Source organism: Medicago sativa, chromosome 4, assembly GCF_051527215.1.
Source record: "Medicago sativa cultivar Bolivia chromosome 4, Bolivia_mono, whole genome shotgun sequence".
NCBI classification, from domain to species: domain Eukaryota; kingdom Viridiplantae; phylum Streptophyta; class Magnoliopsida; order Fabales; family Fabaceae; genus Medicago; species Medicago sativa.
In genome coordinates, this window is record NC_140752.1 from 19,529,134 (window position 1) to 19,546,865 (window position 17,732).

Here is a 17,732-nt window from a genome sequence, read left to right on the forward strand (position 1 = left end):
TCTCTGTTCTTAATCTTCTTTCTGCTCAAATTTTTTCAGTTGGTTCGATGGGTTTTTCCGGTTTGATCCATCCTGCCTTTTCTGGTTTAATGACATTATCACCGGTTTTTTAAATTAGGGTTTGCTCAAATAAGAAAGTTGTAAAATTAGGGTTTGAACAAAGCTTTTTAAAGTAGGGTTTGCTCAAATAAGAAAGTTGTAAAATTAGGGTTTGAACGAAGCAGAGGGAGCATGGAGAATAAGACAGTGTTGTATCTGCCTCATGAACTGATCAATCAAATTCTGATGAGGTTGCCAGTGAAGTCTCTTATACGTTTCAAATGCGTTTGTAAGTCATGGTTTTCTTTTATCTCTGATCCCTATTTTGCAAATTCACATTTTCAACTTACTGCGCCAACTCACACCCATAGAATTATGTGCATATCACCTCTACCTCATGAAGTTCGATCTATAGATTTTAAAGCATTTCTTAATGATGATCCTGCTTCAGTGAACCTTAATTTTTCGCTTCCGGAATCTTATTTTCCGGTTGAAATTAGAGGTTCGTGTAGAGGGTTCGTACTTTTGTACCGTCATCCAAACATCTACATATGGAATCCATGCACTGGATTTAAAACACAAATACCTGTCTCTCCTTTTCGTTCCAAATTATCAGCACGTTGGCCCATTCATATACATGGTTTTGGGTATGACCAGTCTGTTGGAACAAAATGTGTTTAACAATGAACCTTAAAGAGTTTTGATGATAACAAGGTATTAAAAATTGTAAATTGGACTAGCTAATATTTGTTCAAGTGTACAGGACCATAATTACAAAGTTACATCATCATTGGTTCTGAATGAGCAAATAAAGAGCAATGGAATCAACAAAAATTTGAAGCTTGGACGCTCCTGAAGGCAACTTGTTACTGAAGAAGAAAAAGCGCTCCTGAAGTTAAGTCGCTTCTGAAGTAAGAATAGTGCTCCTGACGTTAAGACGCTTCTGAAGTAAGAATAGTGCTCCTGAAGACAAGAAGTCCAGAAGCTGCATCATCAGAAGCTGTATCATCAGAAGCTGCATCATCAGAAGCTGCAGAAGTCATATCATCAGAAGCTGCCTCATCAGAAGCTATTTCACCAGAAGCTGAATCTCAACTGGATTTGCAAAGAATCAAGAATTGAAGAATTATCAATGCAAAAGCTGTCTATTGGATTCGAAAACACAAACAAAGGATTAGTGGAGTTTGCAACGGTCATTTCAAAGGTGTTTGAAGGCGTGTGTTTGCAATTTGGACGAAAGCGTTGACATTGTACTTTGTACGAATTGTACAACCACGTTCTCCACTACTCTGTTTTGTGTCCGCGCTACAGGACAAGAAAACAGCTCCAGAATACGGTTTCGCCTGCATAGATGTTCCTTTGGATAAGGAATGGATTTCAAATTTGTTCTTCATAGGACAACAACCAAATCAGGCAAAAGATTATTGGTGAAAGATCAAGCTTCAACAACGACTCTTTGGTGTGCTGGCAATTTCACAACGTCTCTCTCACACCTCTATATAAAGGAGTGAAGACCTAGAGAATTGGTAATGCAAGAACGCTGAACGAAAGACTCACAAGATTTTCACAAGTACCAAACCTCTGCTGAAATTGTTCTGCATTCACTTAGAATTTCTGTGTCTCAAAGTCATATCTTAGAAATTCTTAAGTCCATTGAGTCTGTATCTGATTTGTATTGTGAGCACCTCTGATTGTATATCAAGTGTTCAACCTTAAACAATTTTCTGTGTAATTTTGTTTAGTTAGGAAGTCTCTTGCAGTTGTGCTTGAGCAGGAAGTCTCTTGATTGTGTTCTTGAGCAAAGGAAGTCTCTTGCTTGTGTGCTTGAGCATTGGAAGTCTCTTGCTTGTGTGCTTGAGCATTTGTAATCAGATATTACTCATAGTGAAATCTCCTTGGAAGTGCAAGGGGGACTGGACTACTTCCGGATTGTGGAAGGAACCAGTATAATTGCTTTGTGTCGTTCTTCTTCTCTCTCTCTGTTTTATTCCGCTGCATTTAGATTCTGATTATCACTTCAGAAGCTGTCTCGCTTAGCTTCTGATCAGTGTGTTCAGTTTTTAGGAGAAACGAAGAATTTTTCTAAAACACAATTCAACCCCCCTTCTTGTGTTTTTTTCTCACCTTCAATTGGTATCTAGAGCCTTGGTCTGTTGTGTATCACTTAACCGTGCAACAGTCAAAGATCTGAGAAAAACATGACTACTCCTCCTCCTGATGGTGATACTAGCTATAAAAATGTCTCACATGATTATAGTGATAGTAAGAAAACCAGTGTTGGAAAAGTTCCAAAGTTCAATGGAGATGCTGAAGAGTTCTCTTGGTGGAAGACCAATTTTTACAGTTACATCATGAGCCTAGATGAAGAATTGTGGGATATTCTGGAAGACGGCGTTGGTGGTTTAGTCCTTGATGAAGAAGGAGCTGCTGTGGATAGAAAGAAACATACTCCAGAACTGAGGAAACTCTACAAGAAGCATCATATTATCAGAGGAGCTCTTGTCACGGCCATACCCAAAGCAGAATACATGAAGATGAGTGACAAATCCACTGCTAAAGCTATGTTTGCTTCTCTCTGTTCAAATTATGAAGGGAGCAAGAAGGTTAAAGAAGCAAAGGCTCTCCTGCTTGTACATCAGTATGAGTTATTCAAGATGAAGGATGATGAAACTATTGAGGAGATGTACTCAAGGTTTCAAACTTTAGTTTCTGGGCTACAGATTCTAAAGAAGAGCTATGTTGCTTCTGATCATGTAAGCAAGATACTCAGAAGCTTACCTGCTAGATGGAGACCAAAGGTGACTGCCATTGAGGAAGCTAAAGATTTAAACACTTTAAGTGTCGAAGATCTTGTTAGTTCTCTCAAAGTTCATGAGTTAAGTCTTAATGAACATGAGTCTACTAAGAAGAGTAAATCAATAGCTCTTCCATCCAAAGGCAAGTCATCAAAAGCTCTCAAAGTGGTTGAATCTGAAGAGGAAGAACAGTCAAGTTCAGATTCTGAACCAGATGCTGCTGAAATGGCCATGCTCTCAAACAGACTTCAATATCTGGCCAAGAAGAACAGAAAGTTTCTCTCCAGAAGGGGTAACTCCAGAAGCTCAAAGAAAGAAGATCAGAAGGGATGCTTCAACTGTAAGAAGCCTGGACACTTCATTGCTGAATGCCCTGATCTTCAAAGAGAAAAGTCAAAGGACAAGTCAAAGAGGTCTACATTCAAACCAAGCAAACTCAAGAAGCAGATTAAGCAGAGTTTAATGGCAACCTGGGATGATTTGGGTAGTGAATCTGGATCTGATAAAGAGGAAGCTGATGAAGATGCAAAGGTAGCTGTTGGGTTGGTAGCAACAGCAACTTCAGAAGCTGGATCAGATTCAGACTCAGAAGATGAAAACGAGGTATATTCCAAAATTCCCAGAGATGAACTTGTTGAGTCACTTAAAGAACTTCTTACACATTTTGAAGTAAGAACCAATGAGTTGAAGGATTTAAAAGAAAAATATGCTGATTTGGTACAACAGCAAAAATCAACTCTATTGGATCTGAAAGCTTCTGAACAAGGACTTAGGGGCTTTGATTTCATGTGTAAAACATATGAAGATCAGCTCAGGTTCTTATGTCAGAAGCTACAAGAAAAGTGTAATGAAAAACCTTTAAGTAATCATGAAATTGCTCTTGAAGATTTCATTATATCTGGCATTGACAGAAGCAGAGTAGCTTCTATGATTTATAGCATTTACAAGAACAATGGCAGAGGAATTGGTTTTCCAGAAGTGAAACTTGATAAAACCAATCTAAAGTCTTGTTGTGAATGCATCAAGGAAGGTCTGAAAACATTCTTTGTACCAGAAGGGGCTGAATTGGAAACTGTTGTTCAATCAGAACCTGAAGCTTCTAGTTCTAAGGCTAAGATTACTTCAAAGCCAAAGAACTCTAAGTCAAAGGCTATGATCAAATCTGATTCCAAAACTTCAAAGGTTAGGATCCTGAAAAGATCAGAACCTATTCCTCAGAGTCTGGTGAAACCAAAATCTGGGGTTCTGAAGTCTAAGTTTCAGAAGAAGACAGTTACTGCTTCTGAAGTACCAAAACCTAAGGTGATGGTTAATCAGAAGCAACCCAACTCACAGCACAAGGTACAAGAAGTGAAGAGTAAAGCCTTAAGTACTAACCTTCCAGGACCCATAGAACAATGGGTACCTAAATCTAAAAATGTCAATGATGCAGGTATGTCTAAGAGCAGTGCCAAAGCAAAGATCATGGTACCTAGACAGCGGTTGCTCAAGACACATGACAGGAGACAAGTCCATGTTCCTCAGCCTAACAATGAAAGAGGGAGGAAATGTGAAATTTGGAGGCAACCAGTCAGGCAAGATCATAGGTACAGGAACTATTGGTAATTCCTCTACCTCAATTAATAATGTATGGTTGGTAGATGGTCTTGAACATAACCTTTTGAGCATTAGTCAATTTTGTGATAATGGTTATGATGTGCTTTTTGAAAAACCCAACTGTACAGTAATCAACAAGGAAGACAAATCCATTGTGTTCAAGGGAAAGAGAGTTGACAATGTCTATAAAATCAATTTTTCTGAACTGGCTGATCAGAAGGTGATTTGCCTACTATCAGTGAATGATAAGAAATGGATGTGGCACAGAAGGTTGGGACATGCTAACTGGAGGTTAATCTCTAAGCTTAGTAAGTTACAACTTGTGAAAGGGCTACCAGACATTGACTATCATTCAGATGCACTCTGTGGTGCATGTCAGAGAGGGAAAATTGTGAAATCATCTTTTAAAACCAAAGACATTGTTTCAACCTCAAGACCTTTAGAATTACTCCATATTGATTTATTTGGACCAGTGAGTACTGCATCCTTATATGGAAGTAGATATGGATTAGTCATTGTTGATGATTACAACAGATGGACTTGGGTGAAATTCATAAAGAGTAAAGATGTTGCGTGTGATGTATTCAGTAGCTTCTGCACTCAAATTCAATCTGAAAAAGAATCAAAAATTTTGAAAATCAGAAGTGATCATGGTGGAGAATTTGAAAATGAGCCATTTGAAGCTTTTTGTGAAAAACATGGAATTTTCCATGAATTCTCTTCTCCTAGAACACCACAACAAAATGGGGTTGTAGAGAGAAAGAATAGAACTTTACAAGAAATGGCCAGAACCATGATTCATGAAAACAATTTACCAAAACATTTTTGGGCAGAAGCAGTGAATACAGCATGCTATGTTCAAAACAGGATCTATATTAGACCTATTTTGGAGAAAACAGCATATGAACTCTTTAAAGGAAGAAAACCCAATATCTCTTACTTTCATCAATTTGGATGTACATGTTACATTCTGAACAACAAGCTCTACCTAAAGAAATTTGATGCCAAGGCCAAAAGAGGAATCTTTTTGGGTTACTCTGAAAGGTCAAAGGCATACAGAGTGTATAATTCAGAAACACTCTGTGTTGAAGAATCTATGCACGTTAAATTTGATGACAAGGAGCTTGAAGATAAAACTTCAAAGCAAGGTGAAAGTTCTGCAGAGATACAGGTTCCTGAAGCTACTCCAGAACCTGATCAGATAGCTGAGTCTGAAGATAGTCCAGAAGCTGAACCCACATCAGAAGCGCAAGATGAAGCTGCTTCTGATGAAGCACAAGATGACTCACATCAAGAAGATCCTCCCAGAAACACATTCAAACACAAGTCTTCACATCCTGAAGAGCTAATCATTGGAAACAAAGATAGTCCAAGAAGAACAAGATCACATTTCAGACAAGAAGAGTCAATGATTGGACTAATCTCAATGATTGAACCTACAACAGTTGATGAAGCACTTTCAGATGATGGATGGATCCTAGCTATGCAAGAAGAGTTGAATCAATTTCAAAGAAATGATGTGTGGGATCTGGTACCCAAACCTCAGCACAAGAACATTATTGGAACAAAATGGGTATTCAGAAACAAGCTGAATGAGCAAGGTGAAGTAACAAGAAACAAAGCCAGACTTGTTGCACAAGGGTATAGTCAACAAGAAGGCATTGATTACACTGAAACGTTTGCTCCAGTTGCAAGATTGGAAGCAATCAGGTTACTTCTTTCCTATGCAGTTAATCATGGCATAATATTATATCAGATGGATGTCAAGAGTGCATTTCTCAATGGTGTCATAGAAGAAGAAGTGTATGTTAAGCAACCTCCTGGATTTGAGGATATTAAATATCCTGACCATGTTTTTAAATTGAAGAAATCACTATATGGCTTGAAACAAGCTCCCAGAGCTTGGTATGATAGACTAAGTAATTTCTTAATCAAAAATAATTTTAAGAGAGGACAGGTTGACACTACACTCTTCAGAAGGACCCTTGGGAAAGATATTCTTGTTGTGCAAATATATGTTGATGATATAATATTTGGTTCTACTAATGCATCTCTTTGCAAGGAATTTTCTGAGTTAATGCAGGATGAATTTGAAATGAGCATGATGGGAGAGCTGAAGTTCTTCCTGGGCATTCAAATCAATCAATGCAAAGATGGAGTCTATGTTCATCAATCAAAGTACACAAAGGAGCTTCTGAAGAAGTTCAAACTTGAAGATTGTAAAGTGATGAACACTCCAATGCACCCTACGTGCACCTTAAGCAAAGAAGATGAAGGAGCTAAAGTAGATCAGAAGCTGTATAGAGGTATGATTGGTTCTTTGTTATACCTCACTGCATCTAGGCCAGATATTTTATTCAGTGTATGCTTGTGTGCAAGATTCCAATCAGATCCTAGAGAATCTCATATGACTGCTGTCAAGAGAATCTTCAGGTATTTGAAAGGAACGACCAATCTTGGACTCCTTTATAGGAAATCCTTAGATTATAAGCTAATTGGATTCTGTGATGCTGATTATGCTGGTGATAGGATTGAAAGAAAGTCAACCAGTGGCAATTGTCAATTTCTGGGTGATAATCTTATATCCTGGGCTAGCAAAAGACAAACAACTATTGCTATGTCTACAGCAGAAGCAGAATACATTTCAGCTGCAAGTTGTTGTACACAACTACTTTGGATGAAACATCAGTTGGAAGATTATCAGATAACTGCTAACAGTATTCCCATTTATTGTGATAATACTGCTGCTATTTGTTTGTCTAAAAATCCAATTTTGCATTCAAGAGCGAAGCACATTGAAATCAAACACCATTTTATCAGAGATTATGTTCAAAAAGGAATTTTAGATATACAATTCATTGATACTGAAAATCAATGGGCTGATATATTTACTAAGCCTTTAACTGTTGAAAGATTTGATTTTATAAAGAAAAATTTGAACATGCACTTTGTATCTGATTAAATGCTTGCTTGCTCCTGAATAGGATTTTAGGTTCTGAAGTTAGTTCAGAAGCGGTAGTCCATCAGAAGCTCTTTATTGAGGTTCTGAGGAAAACTCGCTTCTGATGATGACGTCAGCATCTGAAGTCCAGAAGCTGGATTTGTTGCTTCTGAATAGTTGAATTAGTGGAAACGTTGGAAGTTACCTTTTAAAAAGTAACTTCTGGCCCACTAACTTGGTAGTTACTCTGTGAACTTCTTACGTGGCCTGTATGTGTTGGTGTATAACTAAAAGGGCAATGATGATTTAATAGCTTTGAAAGTACTTTTCACGCGCCCCCAATTTTGTCATTAATGTTATGTTTGTTTGTCTCTTTTGAATTGCAATCGTTTTACTTCTAACACTTTGTCAATTCACACACTACTCACTCACAACAAACACATTTGCTCTCAAACCTCTTGCGAAGTAAGCGCATTCTCTCAACCTTAGAACCCTAAAATCTTCATCTTCTTCAAATCTTCGTCAATCATCAAATGGCATCATCAAGCTCAAAAGTTTCAGAATCTACTTCACGGATGGTCCCTGAATTTGACTACAAAGGAAGAAGCATGAAATTGGAAGAATGGGAACTACAGGTTCAAATAGAAAATCCGGTGGATTTTGAATCACTCGCTTTCCATGAGTGTTGGATCAGAAGCTACTATGAAGAGCAGGAACTTATTCATTACTTCAAGATGTTGAATGGACCAACATACGAAGCATTGGTAAGACACTTCTGGGTAAGGGCTAAGGTTTATGACAAAGCTGCGTCCATAACTGAAGAAAGTCAAATGGTGTTGATTTATCCCGAACTGGAAGGGAAGACCAGAGAAGAAATGGGACTTGAGCCATTTACAGGTATTGAAATCAGGTCAAGTATTTGTGGTATTCCAGTGAGAATTGCGGAATGGCAGATAGAAGCTGTACTCTGTAGAGAGGCCTCTGGAAAATACTCTGGAATTGATCTCTCAAATACAACTGAAGAACGCTTCTGGAAGGAAAAAGTAAACTTGGCACTGTACAACTCAACGCAAGCAGGAAAGTATGCTGATCTAAGCATGGATAAGAAGCTGCTTCTGAAGATTCAGAATGAGGACTTACTTCCATGTGGTGGTAGTGAGAAACCCAATTTGGCACAAAAAGTCTTTCTTCAACACTTCATTAAGAAGGAGAAAGTGAACGTGCCAAAATATATGTTCAAATACTTGATAGAATGTTTGAAACAGAGTCAGCTGCAGAATAGAACCTGGGTACCTTATGGAAGACTCTTGTCAGAAATATTCTATCAAGGAGGAGTCTTGGACAAGCTAAGCAGTGCTGAAGCCTTCACAGATGAGCTGCTTGATACTAAAACTGGAAAGTTCATTAATGCACAAACCCTCAAGAATATGAAGTTGATCCCTGCTGTCACCAAGCTTCATACAGATTTGAGTGAATCACTTGTTAAGTCTGATCTTATGAAGGACTTTCCACCCATCTGCAAGAAGGATCCCATTGAAGTGCAGATGTACTATATCAAAGAACATTTTGAGGCAACCAATGAGAGAATCAGATTGGAAGATATTCCAGAGGAAATGTATGGTGGTGCTCTGCCACGAGCCAGAGGCAGAAAGTCAAAAAGGAAGATGACTGCAGAGCAATATCTAGAGGTTGAACAATCTGTTAAAAAGGCAAAAGTTGCTACTGACAAGCTCAAAATTGGTAGTTCATCAGTACCTTCTATTGAAGAAGCCATTGAAGACATGGATTCCAGGATGATCATGGATGTTGGCATTACTCTTGATCAACCTGCAATACCAAAGAAGAAAAGGAAGCAAGCAGTAAGGAGGACCAAGAACTTCCCTCATGTTCCTAAGAAGACTGAAGCTGCTACTATTGTGTCAGAAGCTATTGGAAAAGCTATGGAGATTGCTGCTGAGCTACAAGAGTCTGTAGTTTCAGAAGCCAAGCAACTGTTGCTGATGACCAGTGAGTCTGTTAAAGAGAATTCTGATCCTGAATCAGAGAAGGTAATTAATATATCATCAGATTCCGCATCCACACCATTATCAGATTCTGATGATTCTGATGATGATATACCCTTAACCCAACTCTTTCAAAAACCAGTAAAAAGCAAGCCAACATCAACCAAAACCAACAAAAAGCCCTCTCAGTCAACTACTTATGAGCCAGTTGGTCACATAATTAATGAGAAGTTGGCTGAAATGGCTGTGCAGAGAGAAAAAGTCATTGAGACTATCTTTCGCCTTAACCCTCAACCCCTTAACATTCAACCTCTCAACATGATCCCTCCAGAAAATGTTGAATCTACTTCAGAAAAGGCCTCTGAAACAACTCCAGAAGCAACTGCTTCTGAAAATGTTGTTTCAGAAAACCCCCATCAACAAACACCTGAACCACAAAAACCCACAACACCCCCACAATCACCAATAGCCATCATTGACCCCCAACTCAACAATCAAACAACAACTTCACTACAACAACCACCAACTGAAACTGAATTTCAACCTTTACCTGAACACTCTCCAGAACCAACTCCCATGGATGTTGACATCTCTCTAGTCAATGTTCAAGCCTCAACCTCCACCACACACATTGATTCTGACCAGCCTTCATCTTCAAACACACAAACACACCTTACCTTTCCAATTCCTAACCCCATTCAAGATTTAGAAATCAGTGATTCTGATCTTGAAACCCTTGATCATCCACCCACAAATATCCTGGAATCTGGATATATTAATTCTGAGCTTCTCACAATCTTGAGTCAGATGCATAATCTGGTGGATCAAAGAAGGACAATTGATCTCACAGGTGCATATGAAGACTCCTGGGCATCTCTTCAAAACCGGGCAGCTGCGGTTATTGAAGAAATCAAGGCTAAATGCATCAGAGTCAAGCAAGCTTCAGTCAGAAGGCTAATGGAAAATCTGAATCAGAGTCTTAGAGTAAGAAGTTCTACACTGCTCCTGGCAAACCAGCCTTTCTTCTTTGAAACGGATTACTTGACCAGAGAAGCCAGGTTGTGTAAACTTCTGAAGAAACAGATGGCACAGCAGCAGCAAGAAGCTAGAGAAAGGGAACAAGCTCTTCTTCAGAGGCAACAACAACTTGAAGAACTGTTGAAGAAGAAGATTGAAGAAATGGAAGAGATGAAGAAACAACAACAAACCAACCCTTAGTTGCACACCCTTGTGTTTTTCTTTGTTTGTTGTCTGTTTTAAAATTTCTTAGTCCTTGCTTCTGAAACCATCTTGTCTTATTTCTCTTGCTTCTGAATGCTTACTGATTCTGACTGTTTAGCTGCTTCTGACAATTGATATACATGTTCATATATTTTGCTCTGACTTATTTAGTTCACTTTTTTTTATACTCTCTCCTGTTTGAGTTTTTCTCATATCTTTTTGTCTTTTATGCTTAAATTTTTTTTTGATAATGACAAAAGGGGGAGTATATGTGACAAGTATTTAAAGGCTCTGAGCCCCATTAATGGCATTTGAAATTTTTGAAAACTTTCTATCATTTTTTTTACCTTATTGGTATAAGCTATGAACGAACGAAGGAGTATCAAAATTCAAGTAAAATTAATTGAACCATTCTTCTTATCTATAAGTTAATTCTTTCAATGATTCAATTTTGTTTTTAAGCTCTGATAATTTTATTGCGCGAAAAATGAATTTAATTAACCTGGATAGAACTTAGGGGGAGCTTACAAACCTCACCTTAAAGACTATCAGACTCAGGGGGAGTTTGAGCTTACAAACCTCAGATTCTGAGCTTACAAACCTCAGAACCCCAAAGTCAACTTGTTAATTAGATTAACAACAATTGATCAATTTTAAATACTTTTGTTTGTCATCATCAAAAAGGGGGAGATTGTTGGAACAAAATGTGTTTAACAATGAACCTTAAAGAGTTTTGATGATAACAAGGTATTAAAAATTGTAAATTGGACTAGCTAATATTTGTTCAAGTGTACAGGACCATAATTACAAAGTTACATCATCATTGGTTCTGAATGAGCAAATAAAGAGCAATGGAATCAACAAAAATTTGAAGCTTGGACGCTCCTGAAGGCAACTTGTTACTGAAGAAGAAAAAGCGCTCCTGAAGTTAAGTCGCTTCTGAAGTAAGAATAGTGCTCCTGACGTTAAGACGCTTCTGAAGTAAGAATAGTGCTCCTGAAGACAAGAAGTCCAGAAGCTGCATCATCAGAAGCTGTATCATCAGAAGCTGCATCATCAGAAGCTGCAGAAGTCATATCATCAGAAGCTGCCTCATCAGAAGCTATTTCACCAGAAGCTGAATCTCAACTGGATTTGCAAAGAATCAAGAATTGAAGAATTATCAATGCAAAAGCTGTCTATTGGATTCGAAAACACAAACAAAGGATTAGTGGAGTTTGCAACGGTCATTTCAAAGGTGTTTGAAGGCATGTGTTTGCAATTTGGACGAAAGCGTTGACATTGTACTTTGTACGAATTGTACAACCACGTTCTCCACTACTCTGTTTTGTGTCCGCGCTACAGGACAAGAAAACAGCTCCAGAATACGGTTTCGCCTGCATAGATGTTCCTTTGGATAAGGAATGGATTTCAAATTTGTTCTTCATAGGACAACAACCAAATCAGGCAAAAGATTATTGGTGAAAGATCAAGCTTCAACAACGACTCTTTGGTGTGCTGGCAATTTCACAACGTCTCTCTCACACCTCTATATAAAGGAGTGAAGACCTAGAGAATTGGTAATGCAAGAACGCTGAACGAAAGACTCACAAGATTTTCACAAGTACCAAACCTCTGCTGAAATTGTTCTGCATTCACTTAGAATTTCTGTGTCTCAAAGTCATATCTTAGAAATTCTTAAGTCCATTGAGTCTGTATCTGATTTGTATTGTGAGCACCTCTGATTGTATATCAAGTGTTCAACCTTAAACAATTTTCTGTGTAATTTTGTTTAGTTAGGAAGTCTCTTGCAGTTGTGCTTGAGCAGGAAGTCTCTTGATTGTGTTCTTGAGCAAAGGAAGTCTCTTGCTTGTGTGCTTGAGCATTGGAAGTCTCTTGCTTGTGTGCTTGAGCATTTGTAATCAGATATTACTCATAGTGAAATCTCCTTGGAAGTGCAAGGGGGACTGGACTACTTCCGGATTGTGGAAGGAACCAGTATAATTGCTTTGTGTCGTTCTTCTTCTCTCTCTCTGTTTTATTCCGCTGCATTTAGATTCTGATTATCACTTCAGAAGCTGTCTCGCTTAGCTTCTGATCAGTGTGTTCAGTTTTTAGGAGAAACGAAGAATTTTTCTAAAACACAATTCAACCCCCCTTCTTGTGTTTTTTTCTCACCTTCACAGTCAAGAGATGATTACTTGGTGGTTGTATTTTCCCATGTTTCATCACATTGGGAGGTTTTCTCGGTTAGAGATAATATGTGGAAAGAAATTGATGGTATTCACTTCCCTTATGTGGTCGTTCCTTCTCAGGGAAAAGGGTTTCTATTTAATGGGGTTATTCATTGGCTGGCTTATCGCCGTGATTTAGATTTGGATGTCATAGTTGCGTTTGATTTAATGGAAATGAAAATGTTTGAGATGCCTGTTCCAAGTGATTTTAACAATAGATTTCTTTGTAATTTTTGGGTATTTGGAGAATTTCTCAGTCTATGGTATAAGAATAATTATAATGATACAATTGTAATATGGGTGATGAAAGAATACAAAATGCATTCGTCTTGGACTAAAACTCTTGTGCTTCCTCTTCGTGGCATTCCTGATCACTACTTTCAACCTATATATTCTACAAAAAATGGTGATATTATTGGAAGAAATCATGGTACTAGATTAGTGAAGTATAATGATAAGGGACAGTTATTAGGGCAGCGCTCCATTTGTAACAGTCAATCTGAAGTTGTCATGTATACAGAGTCTCTGCTTTCACTGCTTGGTGACAATGAGCATGCTTAAGAAGATGACACAAACAAAAACAATGGGCATGCTTAAGAATATTCTCCTTCACTGTTTTCTTGATATTTGTATTTATATTGTTTTATGTACTATTGGGTGGCTGCATTTGTAACATGAGCTAGTATGCAAATGAGCTGAACCCATATGTCATGAAGTATTTTTTGGTTAACAATTTTTCATATGCTTATTGGAAATATTGACTGCTTTGTTTGTGTGATTCACTGTTATTTACAGTTTTAAATGTATGTTGTTTTCATTGCTTGAAATTGATTTTAATGGTAAGTTAATCTGATAAGTTTATGCAAGTTGAAGGAAAAACAAGGTTTTGTTCTCTAATTTCAACTTCGGCCCTTGCCATTTCTGTTTCACACCCAGAAAGAAAATTAATTTCAAATTAATGAGCTACACCTGAATTTATATGAATCATTTGTTGTAGGCGTAATTTAATTTCTTCTGTTCATATTACTATCTTTTGGATGATAAATTATTAATCCATTGTTTGTAAATGGTGAAATAGAATAGACAAAGATATGGATAACTTCCAATTTTGGGTTTTTGTTCCCTTGTCATCATATCATTAAATTGTACAAGCAACATAATGATAATCACTTAACATCATTATGGAAGGGCTTTATAACGGTATGGTATGGAAGGGCTGACATGCCAACATTTTCTAATATTGGGAAATCCACTTTACGTAACAAATTTCTCCTTGTAAATAGCATAATCAAATTGTGAAAAATTATACTGTGGATCTACGTGGATTTGTTGTGTGTGTGTGTGTTGCATTTTGAGAAATTCTTCTTTAGAAATGCTGAATGGATGATATAACACGTAACTTTTAGACACAATGAATAATGGCTGTGCTGCCTTGCTCTGCATAAACACGAGGATAACAGCAGCGTCGCCTTGCGCCGCATAATAGTTTTACATATAATAATAACAGCGTACCACCAAAACAACCCAGAAAGACCAATTTAAAGTCAGCTTAACCAGTATGCATAATTAGTAGAAGTTGAATGTGAGCATGATAGGCTACAATTTCAACGGTGGAATTGAATGATTTAAACCTGCAGAGTTTGATGGCAACCAATTTTGAGAAAGTAACTTTATCTTTTCAACAATGATTGGTTACTCCTAACTAGCATGCCAAATCATTCAATTTTTTTTTTGGTTGTATACATACGACTTGTAGGACTTACCATACAAACACCACAACCTTGAAAGGAACACAATTATGTCAGAATGAATTATTGATCTCCTCCACCAAATAATGGATGTAGATTTTTATTTTTTAATTTCACTCGCAATATAAAAATTTGAACCATTTCTCGATTTATGCTTGCCAACCTTACGCAAAGGGTCATGCTAATCTTCTCAGTTTCATTCCAATTTTATCAGAGGGACATCCGGATATAGATTTTCTGTTTGTACTAATTTTCTTTTTCAATCAATTTTTCAAGTTGCCTTTTGACAGGGCAAGATAACTGATTTTTTTCTTGAAAGTTAAACGGACTAATCAAACTTTACACATGCTCTCTTCGTCCCAAAACAAATGCTCTAATTTGAATATATACACTATTCATATAATATATTTTGACTATACCTCTTAAAAAAAACACAACTTGAACATACCAGCTGAATCGAAAATCATGAAAACAAGCAAAAAAAATAAATAATAATAATAATAATTGATGGCTGTGTGGAGACAAATCTCTTCTGCATCTCAACATTCTACCTTGTAATGTGAATTGTTAAAATGAGGGGAGGAGAGTGCTCTTAGAAAACTTAAGGGGGTGTGAGTGACATTTTGACATTTCTCAAGGGAAGTTAGTGTAATTTACCCTTAAACTTAACATGAAGCTAGTGCAATAAAGTCTACAAACACTAAGTGAAGACCAAAGAGCTTCACAATTAGACCTGATCCCTTTCAAACCAATGATACCGAAGATACAAACAAAAAAGAAAGAATCAGTCATGAAAACCAACAACCAACATGGCCATTATGTCAACAATTTAAACAATACTGCCATGAAGTCGAAGGCAGAAGAATGTATACCATGAATCAGCCATTATGGCCTTCTTGATACATTGTATCGAATCACATTTGAATAATAAGGCCTTAACCACATCAGAGACTTCTAAAACCTGAATACTGCCCGCTGAATTATTTTTAAACCTTTAGTTTCGACTGCAAAGGGTTAAAGACACATGAATCAATACAATAATCAAGGAATGACAATAAGACTGAACAAAGAAAAAAAAGAAATAAGAGAAAATGTGGCCGATGAAGAATATTATGAAAATGATTATGATACAAGCTAACTCAAAAATAGCAGAAAAATTAAAGAATGCTAGAGAATCTGGGTGCGTTTGTTTCAGCTTTAAAAAAAATAGATTTTGAGTTAAAAGAATCTAGAGATTTTTTTTAGAGATTTTTAAAAAAATCTAAAGCTATTTCTGTTTGTCTACTATCATAAAAATCATTTTTTTTTGAGATTTGAAACACTTACACTTGAGTTCCTTGCATTAAGAAAAAAATAGATTTTGGAAAAGCTACTTGAAATAGATTTTCATTTTGAGGCTAAAAATGATTTTTTTAGCAAAATGGATTTTTTAAAAATCTCAAACAAACACAACAAAAACTAAAAAAGTGATTTTTTACTCAAAAAAATAGATTTTTTTCAAAAAAAATCCAAAACAAACAGGCCCTCTATGATTCAGGCAACATTTCGTGTAATTTATTAGTAAACTCTCTCTATATTAGAGGCCAAATGTCAATTTAGCTAGAACTCTGATGCAAACATTAGATCCATCTATGGAAGTTAGTAAAATCTTTGGCAATTTAAAGTTCTCTTCTCCAAAAAGACTGAAGCTCTCGTCGTCAAGCTTTACTTATACATGGAGACCAAAGAGAGTGTATGCCTAAACATAGCTGGAATGAAAATTAATCTGTTTTAATTTTAAATTAGTTTTTTTTTTCCTCCCAACTTTCTCAAATAATCTCCTCCAATTTTAAATTAGTTTTTTTTTCCTGGTTTGAAACAGAGAAATGGAAAGGGCCAAAGTTAATAGAATGAGAGTCTATATGAAAAAATTTCAAACAGTGGCAACAACATACATTTAGAATTCAATCCAGTTACACCTGCAAACAAATAGTCAGCCAATAAAATTTAATATCAAAGTAACAAAATTTGGGCGTAAAATCAAATTTAGCTTATATTTTACGAATGAATTGTTTATAACAGTCTAAGACTGTCCCCAAAATAAAAAAAGAGCTATGCTATATATCGCGAACCAAAGTATCGTGAATATACAGCGAACAGTGTGTTAACACGTGTTTTCTTGATGGTTTTACCTTTTTTTTTGTGTGTAATGGTTTTGCCTTTTCATTTCACATCTGTTGCTCTCCATTTATTTTAGGGAAATGTTAATTTGTGCCCTTGGGATATTTTCTGCCCACCGAATCCAAAGATTCATTCCCCCACCCAAAACATGCTCTCCAACCCATAGAATGAAGAAGATATGAATAAAGAGGGGAGAGAAAGAGATAAATCGTGTTTGAAGAGGTGAATGAAAGGAGTCATGTTTTCTACCAAAAAGTTTAAGAAAAAAATGAAGAGGTGGGTGAAAAGAATCAATTCATGAGTTGTTCGTGAAATTTTGGTTCGCTATACTTAGCATTCTAAAAAAAAAACATGTTAATTAAATTAACATAAAGAACGTAATGCATGCAGAGAAACTTTGTAGGACTAAAAAGATTATTAAAATTAAATAATGACTAAATTTAAAAATCTATATTTAATCGGGATTAAAAACATATGTTACACAACCAAAATTTTTGTTCGTCCAAAATGGGGTAAAACATTAAACATATAAAAAAAAAGGAGGATGAGGAGGCTTTTCAAAATGAAGGGTGTGTTTGCTTCAAATTATGTTTGTTACAAGTTTAATAAATATTTTATTTTTCTAATTACACCATATGTATTCCTAATTACACCCCAAAATAACAAAATTATCCTTAAATAAAATTTAATTTAATCTTAAACTGTGTTTAAGTAGGTCATGTAAACTTAGTTTAAGTATGTAATGTAAATTGAGTTTAAGTGTGCACACTTAAACCCAGTTTAAGTATACATATTAAAAGATAAATTTTGTTTTAACCTCTTCAACCTTATTTAATGATTCTACGTAATCTTATTTTAAGTATGTATATGTAAACTCAAGTTAAGTAGGTTGTGTAAACTAAGTTTACATGTACCTACTTAAACTGAATTTAAGTTAACTTCAACAATGTTAATTATCGTTGTTCATGCTGCACCATTAAATAACAATGTTTAAAGTGCATAACATATAAACATTG

General features: G+C 36.3%; 1 protein-coding gene and 1 non-coding gene across 2 annotated transcripts; one reads left to right on the forward strand and one right to left on the reverse strand.

Moving 5' to 3' along the window:
• The first annotated feature begins 228 nt into the window (after positions 1-228).
• On the forward strand, positions 229-13,570 carry LOC146927018 (F-box/kelch-repeat protein At3g06240-like). Its single transcript, XM_085700433.1, has 2 exons — positions 229-699; positions 12,761-13,570. Exons 1-2 carry the CDS (start codon positions 232-234, stop codon positions 13,367-13,369), a joined length of 1,077 nt encoding a protein of 358 aa, XP_085556559.1. The 5' UTR covers positions 229-231; the 3' UTR covers positions 13,370-13,570.
• A 1,112-nt stretch (positions 13,571-14,682) lies between these two features.
• LOC146927019 (U6 spliceosomal RNA) lies at positions 14,683-14,780 on the reverse strand. Its single transcript, XR_015009302.1, has one exon. It is a non-coding gene; the product is annotated as a U6 spliceosomal RNA (small nuclear RNA).
• Positions 14,781-17,732: the final 2,952 nt, after the last annotated feature.

What these genes read in the sequence shown, in the direction of transcription:
- LOC146927018 (XM_085700433.1), top strand. Translation starts at nt 232, where the DNA reads ATGGAGAATAAGACAGTGTTGTATCTGCCTCATGAACTGATCAATCAA. An exon ending in GTTTTGGGTATGACCAGTCT is followed by an intron (nt 700 to 12,760) that starts GTTGGAACAAAA and finishes TCACCTTCACAG; the next exon opens with TCAAGAGATGATTACTTGGT.